The following is a 13408-nucleotide window of genomic DNA, read 5'->3' on the forward strand; positions in this document are numbered from 1 at the left end:
CAGCAAAGAGATGCGGTGCAGGAGAGAGAGCGGGGCGGGGCTGCAGACTCCTGAGGCTGGAGAAACAGCGTGGTTCCCAAACCTCTGCGTTCTAGAACCTTCGTATTCCAGAGCAGTGGTCCGACACAGTGTTGCAAACACCTCTGATCATTGAGACCTGCATATATTTATGCCTCTAAGGCTTAAAAAAATTATTCAAGATTACATGGCTAGAAGAGTCACTTCCGTAGGTTTTGATGAACATCTGTAAACTTGCTCTCCCTCTCCTCCAGAAACAGACTCAACCTACCAGTAGCTTCCAAGCTAGTACAGTGTTGAGGTTCTTTGTCTCGCTGGTATTTCCAGTGTCTAGATCCTGATCTGAATGAGAATTTCCTCTTCTGGCCAATTAAGACAAAGGAAAAAAAACAGATGCGAAAACGAGACGAAAAAAAGATGCAGATCAGAACATTGCTGCTCATTTCAGCAGAGACTGAATACAACTCTGGGCAAGTCTCAAGTCATCTCCGCCTGTCTGCGGGGTCACAGGGGGCATCCCAGAGAGGGAGCTGGGGCCGGAGTGGGAGTCGCTGCACGGGGGGGGCAGGGCATTGGGGACTGTCCAGCGAGAGAGGAAAGAGACGTACCCCCTGCCAGCTACGCAAGGCGGACTCACAAAGACCATGTACATACTGCTGCTCGGAAGCCAGAGAGAGAGAGAGCGAGAGAGGGAGGAAAGAACTTAAGAGCCTCATCTTAAAACGCGGCAGAAATGAACCATTTCTGCGAAAAACCTGAGGCCACTGCTGACATCTGCAGAAGGAAATAAAAGTGATGGGGGAAGACGGAGAAATGAAAATGGCGTAAAAGGCAAAAGGTTGGTAAGAAGACATGCCAAACGGAAAGGGTTAAGCCACAAAAATACAAATACGAAGCAAATTAATACAACATGGGGGGGGGGGGGGGGGGGGGGGGGGACAGCAGCATGACACACCCCTGTCTTCCCACTTCCTGCTTCTCCGCTCCCCCCTCCCAGAGCATAGCCAATCAGTGCAAGGGTGGAGCAAGATTACAAACGCAGTTAGGGGAGTTACCTTGACAAAGCAATAGTATGAAACAATTTCCGATGTGGTCACATGGGCAAGACAGCAAGTATAAATGTCAATTTCCTTTCAGATACTGTGTATGGCTCAATAAGAAGGAGCTTTACCAATACAGTACTTAGGTCAGTGTAACTGCAGGAGGAAAAAACATACGTAGAGGGATTGTGGGAAGGTTGCAAGTTAATCACTTGCTAAGTGAGTTAAATGGTTTCCCTTGTGATATAAATAATTATAAATGGATTCCCAGTCATTTCAACTAACTAAATGTATAGCATTTAAGTTTATATTGATTAATGTAGTTAAGACTGCATTAAGGATTAGGCAGCAGACTGGGGGAACTCTAACTCTAACCTAGGTAACACAGCTTCTTGTCTTTTCCATTCTGACACTCTGAAGTATCTCTGTCCCTCTGTGCTGGGCAGATGTGTAAAGCTGTACCGCAGGATGAGTGCAGAGAGATGAGAGCACGCTGGGCCAGGGGGGTGAGGGAGGAAACTGCTGGGGGGGGGGGTGAGCAGGGGGGTGCGACAGACAGACAGACAGAGACACATGCAGCAGGTACATACACATACATACACAGTGCAGACAGCCCCATGCCATTCCGATCTGGTGCACATACAATCTGCACACATGCGCACACACATGCGCACACACATGTGCACTGTATGTGCATCTTTGTCCCGGGGGTGTATAGGGAGGGAAACTTCTTAACCGCTAAAAAGGAGAGGAGAGAGATCCCCCCCCCTCCCTCCCTCCCCACTCCCGTCCCCAGCCCCCCCCCCCCCCGCTGGGCTGCGACCCTCACACTGACCTCGCACTTGTTGCTCCAGGTTGAGAATAACATTAACGGCCTGGTGCAGAATGAGCAGTTTGGTCTGCGGTTTCTCATTGCTCAGGTGTAGCTGGCACATGCGGCCCAGCTCTTTAAAGGCCTCGTTGATGTCTCGCACCCGCAGCCGCTCGCGGGCGTTATTCGCCACCCGCCGCTCTTTCTCCCGCTCCGCCTTCACCTCCACAGACAGCTCCTCCTCGTCCTCATCATCTTGACTAACGGTTTCCGAAACAAAAGGACGGACGCAGGGGGGAGGGGAGGAGGGGAAGCAAACAGGAGAATGACCCTCAAACATGAAACCCGCACACCCTACTTCTAATACTAACACCATGTGGACTCCGTATTAGAGATGATCTCTCACACGCACGCACGCACACACGCACGTACACACGCGCACACACACACACGCACACGCACGCACACGCACGCACACACGCGCGCGCACGCACGCACGCACGCGCGCACGCGCACACACGCACGCACGCGCGCACGCACGCACGCACGCGCACACGCGCACACGCGCACACACGCACGCACGCGCGCGCACGCACGCACGCACGCACGCACGCACGCACGCACGCACACACGCACACACGCACAGCATGGAGAGAGCACATTGTTGGTTCATTTTGAAAACTGATCATACTAACACCATGTGGACTCCGTATTAGAGATGATCTCTCACACGCACGCACGCGCACACATATACGTACACGCACGCGCACACACGCACGCACGCACACACACACACACGCACGCACACACGCACGCACGCACGCGCACACATATACGTACACACACGCGCGCGCACACGCACGCACGCACACACACACAGCATGGAGAGAGCACATTGTTGGTTCATTTTGAAAACTGATCATACTAACACCATGTGGACTCCGTATTAGAGATGATCTCTCACACGCACGCACGCGCACACATATACGTACACGCACGCGCACACACGCACGCACGCACACACACACACACGCACGCACACACGCACGCACACACGCGCACACATATACGTACACACACGCGCGCGCACACGCACGCACGCACACACACACAGCATGGAGAGAGCACATTGTTGGTTCATTTTGAAAACTGATCATACTAACATCATGTTTGTGCATTATTACAAGCAGAGTGGGGGTGTGAGAAAGATTTTATGTCATTTAGGGCTCCATAGGGATTTCAATAAAGGCTACATGACCTCATTCAGTGGCAGTTTTAAGTCCACAAAACTGGCATTAGGAATTACAATTGTGCACAACTGTACACAAACTGTGAAAATGTGCTCAAACAGCACACGAATGCCATATCTTCAAAATGGAGTGAACCTGGTTCAACGCAGCTGCTTTATACAATGAGCTTTGTGTGTATTACACAAGCCTCAAGTAAAAGCAATCTCAACACCTGTCTATCCCACACAGGCTGGAAAAGGTTTTTGTTTACGCTTTAATGTGTAATCTTTATGATTAACAAATAGGTCAAATTTGTTCAACTCTGAGCTCCTCCAGAGGAATCCGAGCTTGTGTTTTCTCGGGTTGTGCATTAAGCGGTTAGCCTCCTGGGGTAGCCTGTGCTGTATCACTTCCCCACAGACTGGGTGGGAGGGGGGTGTGGTCTGACAGCAGCTCTTCAGCAGTCCCTGAAGCGCTTATGATGTAATGTTTAAGGGACTTACTCTGCTCCCTGGTCTGAGGGGGTTGAGAAAGTCTTGAGGGAAAACGTCTCTTCTCTGAAAACAATGTGAAAATTGGGGAAGGGGGGCAAAATGATAATCAAAACGGCCGCAACATGGCCCCACATCCGCAACAGGCACTGAGGCTTCAACACAGCCCCCACATTTCTCAGCTCTGACATTTTAAAACCCCCCTCCCAAAACAGCAAGTCTTCAACAAATAAATACAGCAGTTGAAAGGAGCCCTCTGCCAATTACTATGCATTTTTTTTTTGAGGGAAAAAAAAACAAATGAAATGAAAAACATTTCCACCCATGTGGGATAGAAGACTATGGTGAAAAGTGTATGTGTGAACATGCAACTTAAGCTTTGGTGTGAACATGTTACCCGAACACAGACAGAAAGAATCAAAGTCTAAAAAAAAAAAAAAAAATTCCATGCTGTGTACAGGAGTGCAGTGTACAGCTGAACTGCTGAATGTGCATGTGGGGGCGTGGCAGACACCTTGTTCTGGTGCGGGCCCCCTTCGCCTCTTTCTTCTCGTCCTCGGACTTGTCCGTGATGGAGTTCTCATCGTCCTCCTTCTCTTCTCTCTTGATGTCGCTGCTGCTGGAGTGTGTGGAGCGGGTTATGCCCCCAGGCACACCTGCGGAGGGGGAGGGGGCAGGTGAGTGTTCCCTTCCTGTACCCATACAGGACTCCAGTCACAAATTAAACCAATCTGAAAAATACACTTAAGAGGCCAAACTAAGCAGCTATAGATCCTCTTAGATCAGATGTGAGGTGGTGTGCTATTTTGGGGTGGATGACTGCCAGTAATAGATGTAATCATTTACATCAGTCCAGACTGATGCCTGTGATTGCATTCTGGCAACAACACCAACTGCTGACTCCAGCTTCAAGCCATTTTTAAGCTGTGAATACGGTGATGGTGAGTGCAGATAACCACCTTTCAGACTGTTAATGCATTAATGCAGTGTTTGAAGGGATAACGGTATGAACGTGTTATCTAAGGCACTGCTGTCTTCCATCTTTCCATACCTCCTGTTACTGCGGTTTCGAGGGCATGTGAACACGGTCAATTTGAATGTGAATGAGGGGTACGGGTGGGTGCTCCTGTGCGTGAGGTTGGGGGGGGAAGGGACTCACTGGTGAAGCCCTCGGGCTGCCGGTTGAGGTCGGACAGGGCGCTGGGCTGCGTGGGGACAGAGGCGTGGCCGTGCAGGAGCCCCCCGCTGGGGGACAGGCTGGAAGAGTCCTCATGGTGGTTACCCACCTATGAAGCGGAGAGAGAGAGAAAGAGAGAGAGAGAGAGAGAGAGAGAGAGAGAGAGAGAGAGAGAGAGAGAGAGAGAGAGAGAGAGAGAGAGAGAGAGAGAGAGGCGGCAAACAAGTCAGCACACAGAGTGACACTCAAACTGTGGAGAGTGGGGAGGAACAGGCGAACACACACACACAGACAGACACACAGTTGCTAGATAGACTCCTGTCTGCAATACAGTGCATTCTAACCCTTAACCTAATGCTCTGCTCTACACTATGAAGAGAGGGTGTGAGCAGCCCAACAGATAGACTGACAACTGTTTTAGGTACAGGCAATTTTCCACAACTTCACAAGGACAGCGGAATCATCTGACCACTTCCTTTGACTTGACAAAGATATAAATGTGATTGAAATGTGAATATCAAATTGATGAAATTCTCTCACCATGGATGTGTGGCGGTTGCTGAGGGGCAGGCCGCTGCTGGAGAAGGGCTGTCCCAGCCCGCCCAGGCCGCCGTTGTGCACCGAGGACACGGCGCTCAGCAGGCTGTGCACGTCGGCTCCCGCCATGCCCGGGACCTGGCCCACCGCATGGCTGCGCAGCACGTGGATAGCCTCCTCCAGACGGTCCTCCATTTTGTTCTGCTGCGGAAAGAGCAGGTCAACATAAACTGGGGCGAAAATACAACATCCCAGCAAACTCAGCGAGAGGATACTTTACGTTACATTACGTGACTATACAGCTGGATATTCTGGGTTAATTACCTTGCGCAAGGGTACAGCAGCAGTGACCCAGTGGGGAATCGAACCAGCAACCTTTTGGTTACGAGCCCTGCTTCTTGCCACTGCGTTACACAGCCACCCTAAACTCAGAACCCCCCTATAACTTCCCCTCCCCGCTTACCAGAGAGTGCAGCCTGCCCTCGTAGTTTGGGGACAGGCCTGCCTGGCCGGAGGGTCTGGGCCACTGAGAAGCAGCTCCTGATAAGACAAAAAGCATCTCTCAGCCTCAGAAACAGGCATCTGCTCATTTTTGCATTTAAGCAACATTTCAATTGGAGTTGAATTAGTATAAAAATTCTAGAAAGTTTATTACACTTACAAAAAAATGCTTGCTTTTGAAAATGAGAATCTAGGATCCTAAACCATCATAGAGATGCTGCTCATCCAGTATTCAACAGGCAGTTCTCCCCTCTGCACAGCAGATGGCAGTGCAGACTCTTTAGGGAGAGCACCGTTGGGTCACTACAGTTCATGCGCACGGTTTTAAAGCTCCGATGAGAGTTGCCTTGGCAGCATTTTTTTCCATGTTGACTGTCGTCTACAGCAGTAAACTGCTCCTGTGACTATGCTGATGTGTGTGTGAGTGTGTGACACTGTGTGTCTCTCTCTGTGTGTGTGTGTGTGTGTGTGTGTGTGTGTGTGTAGAAAGTCGCACACACCTGCAATACCCTGGGGGGAGCCCCCCGGAGTGGAGGGGGTTGAGGGGAAGGTGCTGCTGTTCTGATCCGAGGGATAGATCTGTACATAAAAACCACAGCGAGCGGTTAGCTTAGCTCAGCGTGAGAGCATCACGGCAGACCTGCCAAACCTGTAACATTCACTCTGCTTAAACTTTAATGTTCACTGGCTCTAACACTTGTCCCGCTCTCCTGTCCACTAAGATCAGTTTGCTGAAACCAACGGTGAAAGTGTCCCGCTTACCGAAGCCAAGGCCTTTCCGATTTCATCTCCCGAACTCCCAGCCGTTGAGCCGCGATTGGCTGTGGGGTATCAGAATGGGAAGAGAAAAAAAAAAGCTTTACATTTTTGTGTTCTCGAACCACAAATGTGCCAGCTGCTTCACTCACGTTTACTGAGAATACACCCTGCATGATTACGTCTAAAAAACTGGTAAACCACAGCTGCCAACATGAGACAGACAGCAGACAGCCACTGTCTGGAGAGCAGTTCACCAGCATAAGAAAAGTTCCCTTTGCAATGGCCCAGATATTGATATGGCTCTCCTTTGACAGTTCCAGACATGTTCCTGGACTCTTACCCATGATGCCGTCTGCTCCGTTGATGGGGGGCGTGTGGTTGGAGACGCCGTACCCCGCTGAGGTGGGGTGGAAGCCCGCCGACAGGCTGCCGTTCACCTCGTTGCCGTGGAGGGGGTAGGTCTGTGGAGACAGGGCCAGCGGCTGCCGCTTCTGAAGGACAGGACAGAGGCGCTCCGTCAGTACCGAAAATGTGACCACCGCATTCGGTGGTGACCACAAGCGACCACACCAGAGGGAACTTTTGTGAACCCTGACCACTCCTTTGGTTTTAAAGACACTTTGAGCAACTCAATGACCAATGTTCAGAACTGGGTCCTCAGACAAAATGAGGCTAAATAAATCACAGGCTACAAAACTCAAGTTTATGCTATCAAAACTGCCATCTCATTTACATCTACTGCCCCACACTACACCACGCAGACCAGCTTAACACTTCTGAAGGATTGGGGCTGTTGTACAGTATTTGGGGGTGTACTGAAAGAGGAGCAGTTTGGTGTAGTCATTAAAGAACTTGGCTTAATTGATTCCCAAGCGGTGCACTCCCGTTGTGTCTTTGAACCTTTAGCCTTCAGCAATTCAGTAAATGCACAGCTGTACAAATAAACAACATGATCATTTTATCCTTTGTGGACAAGGGCATCTAAGAAGCAAATAAATAATATCATCTCTGCAGGTGCTCAGCACTCTGATCAAGTTCCTGATCAAGAGCAGAAACAGTCATATGGTTTTCCTCTGGATGTTATCAGCAAGAATGGCTGTTCTTGTTCCATTTCCTTTAGTATGTACAAGTTTCACTTATTTACTTACACCTGCGGACTGGAATGACTACCTTTGGACAGAATTCAGCTCACTGCAGGTAGGGCTGAGTGCGCAACACTAACACACCGCTGAGAAGGAAGTAGGTAAGGCTTGGCTACGTAGGTTGTACTGCAGACTTACATACACTGATCTGTTTATTTACCAGGGGAAAAACATCCCCAATGAAACACAGCACTCTGGTGATTTGAAGCCAGTGAAGTCCAGAGGGTACCAGATCAGAGACTGCAACATGCATCACGTTTAGTGAAGTGTACTGGGTAGGTGGAGATTTTTGAGCGCTCCTGTTCATTTCTCCTGGTGGTTGTTCTGCAGGCTGTCACACGTGAGGGAAACCTCACCATTCTGTCCTGGGGGCTGATGGAGGGGAAGGATCCGGGCTGGCCGATGAGGGAGGGGTTCCCCAGCATGGCCGCGTACCCGGGCTGGCCCCACGGGTCCGCGGGGGGGTGCATGCCCTCTGCCGAAAAGCAAGGGGAGAACGAGAAGGGGGGGGGGGCGAGTGAGTGTCAGACAGGGCAGTTCTCACAGTAATTATGACTCAAACGTGCTGCACTGACAGCTTCATTTTGCGAAAATCTGTCACACTGCACCCCCTGGCTATAGACATGTGACATTCACAGTGACGCGCCCGAGGGGCTGAAGCCTGGGCTGGAATCTAAGCCTCAGCTAATGCGCTGCGGGGCACTCTGGCGTTAAGTGCCCCGGGTGGGCGTTCCCGGACACACAGGAGGGGGTGGGATGGGGGTGGAGTGAGGCCCCCCCCATTGCAAAGCTCCTTGAGATCCAAAAAAAGGTGCTACATAAATACAATCCACCATCATCATCACCAACCTTGCATGTAAAAGGAGCTGGGGTACACTGTTCCGGGTTTAGAGGAGGGGTACCCCGCACCCTCTCGGCTGTAGTCCTCCCCTGAGGTGGAGGGGTAGACCTGCAGGGCACAAAGAAGGAAGCATCAGTAATGATGCACGTGCATCATACACGCGATTCTGAGACAGTCACACAGGGCAGCCATTTCACCTAGCTTTCCATAGTCTTAATCACAATATATTATTTAAAAGTGCGTCTTGTGTGAAAGCGGGTGAAATGATGTAACTTTTTAAGCAAATGCTGCCAGGTTGGCAGTATGCTGGGCACAGGGAATGCAGACAGGTAAAAACTTCCAGGATGTACCTGTACATGGGCGATGGCATTTGCCTTAAAGGTCCCGCGCGATGGTGCTCTTGGCAGCCAGGAGCCAGGAGCAGGCCTGGCTGCTCTGCTGGTTGTGTTCCCGTTCCTAATATCACACTGCGTACCCATCCTGTCCCCCCAGGGACCACCCAAAATAGCGCTGCACCCAGCGGCGGCCGCGGGCTCGCTCACCCCGCGCTCCTCCCGGAGGCCGGGCCCACCCCGCCCCGCCACGCCTGCCGCGGTCTCGCTTTAATCATCGCACCGGTTTCTATGGCACCCGCGCGTGCTGGAGTGGAGCTCCTGACTGTGCCTGGGAGCAGGACGCCTTTGGTCTAGAACGTTCCAAGACCCGGAGACGTGAACATCTACTCAGAGTGTGGACCCAGCTAAGACTCACCCCACTCCAAGCGCGGGGCCGATACACTGCAAAAGGGTACCGCGCACAAGCAACACCCCCAATGTTGTGCGGGCAGCCCGTTTCCCTCTCAAGCTTTCAGAACCAGAACCACGAGACCGTGGGGTGTGCGAATATCAGCACGGTTCTCTCCTCATCATGCCGCTTTCTCCCAAACCGACACAGAGAGAGACGCCGCAGCGAATCAGTGTGACCCCCCACGACGCTCGCATTCTTTTTTTAAATCCATCTTTTTTTAATTTTTTTTTTTACATGAATGAATAGAAGAGCAAGCAGCCAGGGGATGCAAAAACAGCAAAGCGACTTTTTCCAGTAATTTGATTAAAGAGGGAGAAGTGGAAAGGGAGTGGAGAGATGCACTTCTAATTACAGAGCCATCTGCCCACTCCTGGACGCCGTCCAACTCCGCAGGGAGCGTGCGAGGGAGCCGGGGAGGAAGCGGAGGGACCGAGCGGAGAGGGAGGGAGGGAGGGAGGGAGCGCAGCACAGCCCGCGCTCAGCTTACAGGCAACAAAGCCTGGGGGGGAGAGAGAAAAGGAGCTGTCCTGCAGTAAAGTCATTTAGACAATAAAGAACGGTTTCGTTTTTCGCTTTGCCTTTGTGAGGGGGACTGAGGAGAGCAGACGTGTGAAAACGCGGCGACCACAGCGGAGTAAAAGCGCGGCATAAACCCCTCCCTCTCAGGAGGGCGGGGGGGAAGGGGGGGGGGGTCGACTGAGATCCCCGCTGACAGGGAATTAACTCAGTTCTTCTGAAATAATCTGGAGAGGAGACAAGCATGAAGGCAACAAGGAACAGGGGAAGAAAAAAAAAAAAAAAAACACCCATGACGTCACTTATTTGATATGTTCTAGAAAGCAAATAAGCAATGGATTCCAATCCACTTACCAGAACAAGCATTTCCTATTCACAAAAATACCACAGAAAATTGCTTCAATGGTAAACTGCGCACGGCTTTATTGTATAATGCTACAGACACATAGCTGGAACTGAAAATTAACCCTGAGGGTCCTGGAATGGATGCAGTAGACTGGTATTCACTGTCAAGGTAATTAGGGGGATTAGGGAAGGTTTGTCTGTTGGGGGGATTTGCAGGGCCCAGATTTCAGGATGCCGGGGAGGGGGGGGGGGGGTGTTTAATCTTCACTCAAACCCCGCCTGTAGGCCTGTTGGTCACTCATTGGGTTCCTATGTCATTCATTTCAGCCATGATCAAATCCACGAGAATGGCCACGTTTCAAAACCTACGAGCATCTGCTGTGTATAGCTCAACAGGTCTTACATTGTGGAACGGTATCTTCCCCACCCAAGGGCGGGGGGGGGGGGGCACTGCATGTGTAACCACCCCCCACCCCCCCCCCAGACAAAGCACTCCGTGGCAGGGAACATGGTGGAAACAGCTGTGAAAGCCGTTTCCAGCACATTATCTGCGCCCATTTCCTGGCTGGAGCGGAGGCTACTGTGGCGTGCGTGTGCATGTCTGAGCCTGTGCAAGTGTGTGCGCGTGGGTGCCTGCCTGAATCAGTGCGAGTGTGTGAGAGTGTGTGTGTGAGCCTGCCTGAATCTGTGTGTGTGTGTGCTTGTGCGCTCACAGGCGTATTAATGACATCCGTGAGATGCAGCAAATACTCACTGAAGAGGGCAAGCCTGGAGGAACTTTCCGAATCTTTTTCGGCTGGTTGTCTGAAAGGACACCAAAGAGACATCAGACATTCAGCCAGTTCCGAGACCATCCATCATATCATTACTAGCCATATCAACCATTTTTTAACATTCAAGTACACAGTAAAATGGATTAGGCCCAAAAATGAGCATCTTACACCAACCTCAAATATCTCATCAGATCTGGCGTTTCCGAGGCGTTTTCTGGAATTTCTCTGAAATTTCTCTTAATTTCTCTCTAATGAATGCTCTATAAATATCACACAGATATGTATGTCCCTATCGCACTGTGCGTGGCCTGAAATAGCGAGAGCCTCTCCTGTATCTGATATCAGTATTAGAGGGGCCACTTACCCATGTTCACCTCTGGGCCCCGCCGTCTGGGGTTGCCGGGATACGAAGAGTAGAAGGGAGAGCCGGGCTTCAGTCCAGAGGGTGAGAGCGAGTCCGGGCTCGGCATGGCCATGTCAGAGGGCAAGAACCCAGACTACAGAGTGAGAGAGAGTATTATCAGAACAGGGAAACACGCACAGAACACAGAACACAGACACAGACACAGACACAGACACAGACACAGACACAGACACAGACACAGACACAGACACAGACACAGACACACACACACACACACACACACACACACACGGATCCAGCACTAACTGAGCAACACAAACAGAAAAATGAACACAGCTGCTCCCAACAATAGAAGGAAGCCAAAACGCTTGTATAATTAGCATACAAGCATGAGCCATGGACAAACCAGACCTAAAAAGAAAGAAAAAAAAAAAAAAGATTTCCTACGGGAGGCTGGATGTAGTTTACACACATTTCCCCACACTGGCAAGACTGAAAATTCCCTGGTGAAATACAGCAGCTCTTGAGAGAGAAGGGAGTATGTTTTCCCCCATCTCTGTTCCTGTGCCAGCCTGGTTCGACGCACTAGCTGGATGCACAAGGCAAGCAGCTGCTCCAGGTGAAAGCGGGAGGAACACCAGGTGGGCCCACACAGGTGGACGGGCTTACCTGAGCACCGAAGGAGGAGTAGGGACCTCGTTCGTTTTTACCTGAAACACAGAGAGGAGGGGGATAACGGGGTGTAAGCTGGGTGCACAGGGTCACAGAACACTCTGACCCCAATCACCCCCCCCCCCCCAACGTCCCCCCCATGTTCCCCCCGTCACAGCAATGCGACCACTCAGCACTCTAAATTTAATTCCTCCGAAACGGGGAGCTGCGAAAGCAGCAGTGCTATTTATACCGCAGGCAAGGTGCGCCGCCGAGCTCTGCTGCGGAGCGCGGCTCTCAGACCGCCGGCGGGGCGCGGAGGCCACCGCGGGGTGGCTTATGAGGGCACGACCCCACGTGACAGCAACCTGGCCCATCAACACCTTCAGTATTGCGAAAACAATACGTCTCTACTCGACACACAGGCATCCACAGCCAGCGGCAAAGCAAGTGAAACGCCACAGGGCTCTGCCACCACGAAGATGCACCTCCTTGGCTTCTCTGTGACTGAGTTTGGGCTTGCGTTCTGCGATCGCTCCGTACGGAGGTCAGTGCTCGTGCACCTTACGTGTGCTGTTTAGTGAAAGGGGAAATTCATTCTTAATTGAGCAATTTATTGTATCAAAGAAAATGCAATCGGTACAACCGCTCCCACTCAACTGGGAAGATGATGCAGGTCAGAATAGATCCTCTTTCCTCCTCTGCCCCCCTTCACTGTCTTTCACCATATCACCAAACATACGCCTACAAACTCCCAATTCTGTGAGGAAATCAGGCTGCCCACCCTTCTCTGGGAGACAGCCCTGGTACTCTCATCACTTCTCTTACATACATATCCTTCCCTTCACACCTCCCACACCAGAGCAGGACTGGCTCACTAGGCTGGCTGGGGACCTGGCAGGGGTGAGGGGTGAAAGGTGAAAGGTGAAGCAGTAGGTGGTGGGGTGGGGCATTCTGGGTGTGGAGAGCCAATTAGGAACCTCAAACCTTCCTGATCGATTAAGGCTGGAACCAGGTTAATAGTACATACCCCCAATCCCCGGGCTCAGGAAGGGGGCAGGGGTCATCTCTTCATGGACACTGTAATGAGACCCATCCCCATAGGTCTGCTGAGAGAGGGAGAGGCACAGAGGAAGAGGGGGCAGGAGAGAGAGAGAGACAGAGCAAGAGAGACACGTTAACAACATTGCCCACAGAGCTGTCTCTATAACCTTAAAAACCCAAAAAGTGCAAAAACTACCGGCCTATAGCCAAGCCATCTATCTCTACTTCTCATGCAGGACAGACTCGTTTCTGACTGACCACTGGAGGACCCATTTGAGGCATGGCGCTCGTGTATTATTGGCCAGGTCCGGTAAATGCCTCAACACTAAGCTGAGCTGCTAAGCATTGCGCGTACCGATGGCCTGACTGTACCTCCAGGAAAA

At 51.3% G+C, this 13408-nt stretch overlaps 1 protein-coding gene across 15 annotated transcripts in view; it reads right to left on the reverse strand.

The window, feature by feature from the left end:
• Positions 1-13408, reverse strand: part of LOC118795592 (transcription factor E2-alpha-like) — a 36619-nt gene that overhangs the window by 3204 nt on the left and 20007 nt on the right. For 5 of the 15 annotated variants that reach the window (XM_036554194.1, XM_036554197.1, XM_036554191.1 and 2 more), the window contains 14 exons: positions 13012-13090; positions 12000-12040; positions 11331-11463; positions 10948-10997; positions 8555-8654; positions 8062-8180; positions 6904-7054; positions 6567-6625; positions 6305-6383; positions 5767-5843; positions 5307-5507; positions 4749-4875; positions 4104-4245; positions 3602-3655 (listed from right to left, as the gene is read on the reverse strand). In XM_036554194.1, the coding sequence (XP_036410087.1) occupies positions 3602-3655; positions 4104-4245; positions 4749-4875; positions 5307-5507; positions 5767-5843; positions 6305-6383; positions 6567-6625; positions 6904-7054; positions 8062-8180; positions 8555-8654; positions 10948-10997; positions 11331-11463; positions 12000-12040; positions 13012-13090 (1412 nt within the window). Of the gene's footprint in view, positions 1-1893; positions 2130-3601; positions 3656-4103; positions 4246-4748; positions 4876-5306; positions 5508-5766; positions 5844-6304; positions 6384-6566; positions 6626-6903; positions 7055-8061; positions 8181-8554; positions 8655-10947; positions 10998-11330; positions 11464-11999; positions 12041-13011; positions 13091-13408 lie in introns of all 15 variants that reach the window. The other 10 variants (XM_036554200.1, XM_036554199.1, XM_036554196.1 and 7 more) reach the window with 6 other exon arrangements.

The sequence above is a fragment of the Megalops cyprinoides genome, chromosome 20, assembly GCF_013368585.1.
Source record: "Megalops cyprinoides isolate fMegCyp1 chromosome 20, fMegCyp1.pri, whole genome shotgun sequence".
Lineage (NCBI taxonomy): Eukaryota > Metazoa > Chordata > Actinopteri > Elopiformes > Megalopidae > Megalops > Megalops cyprinoides.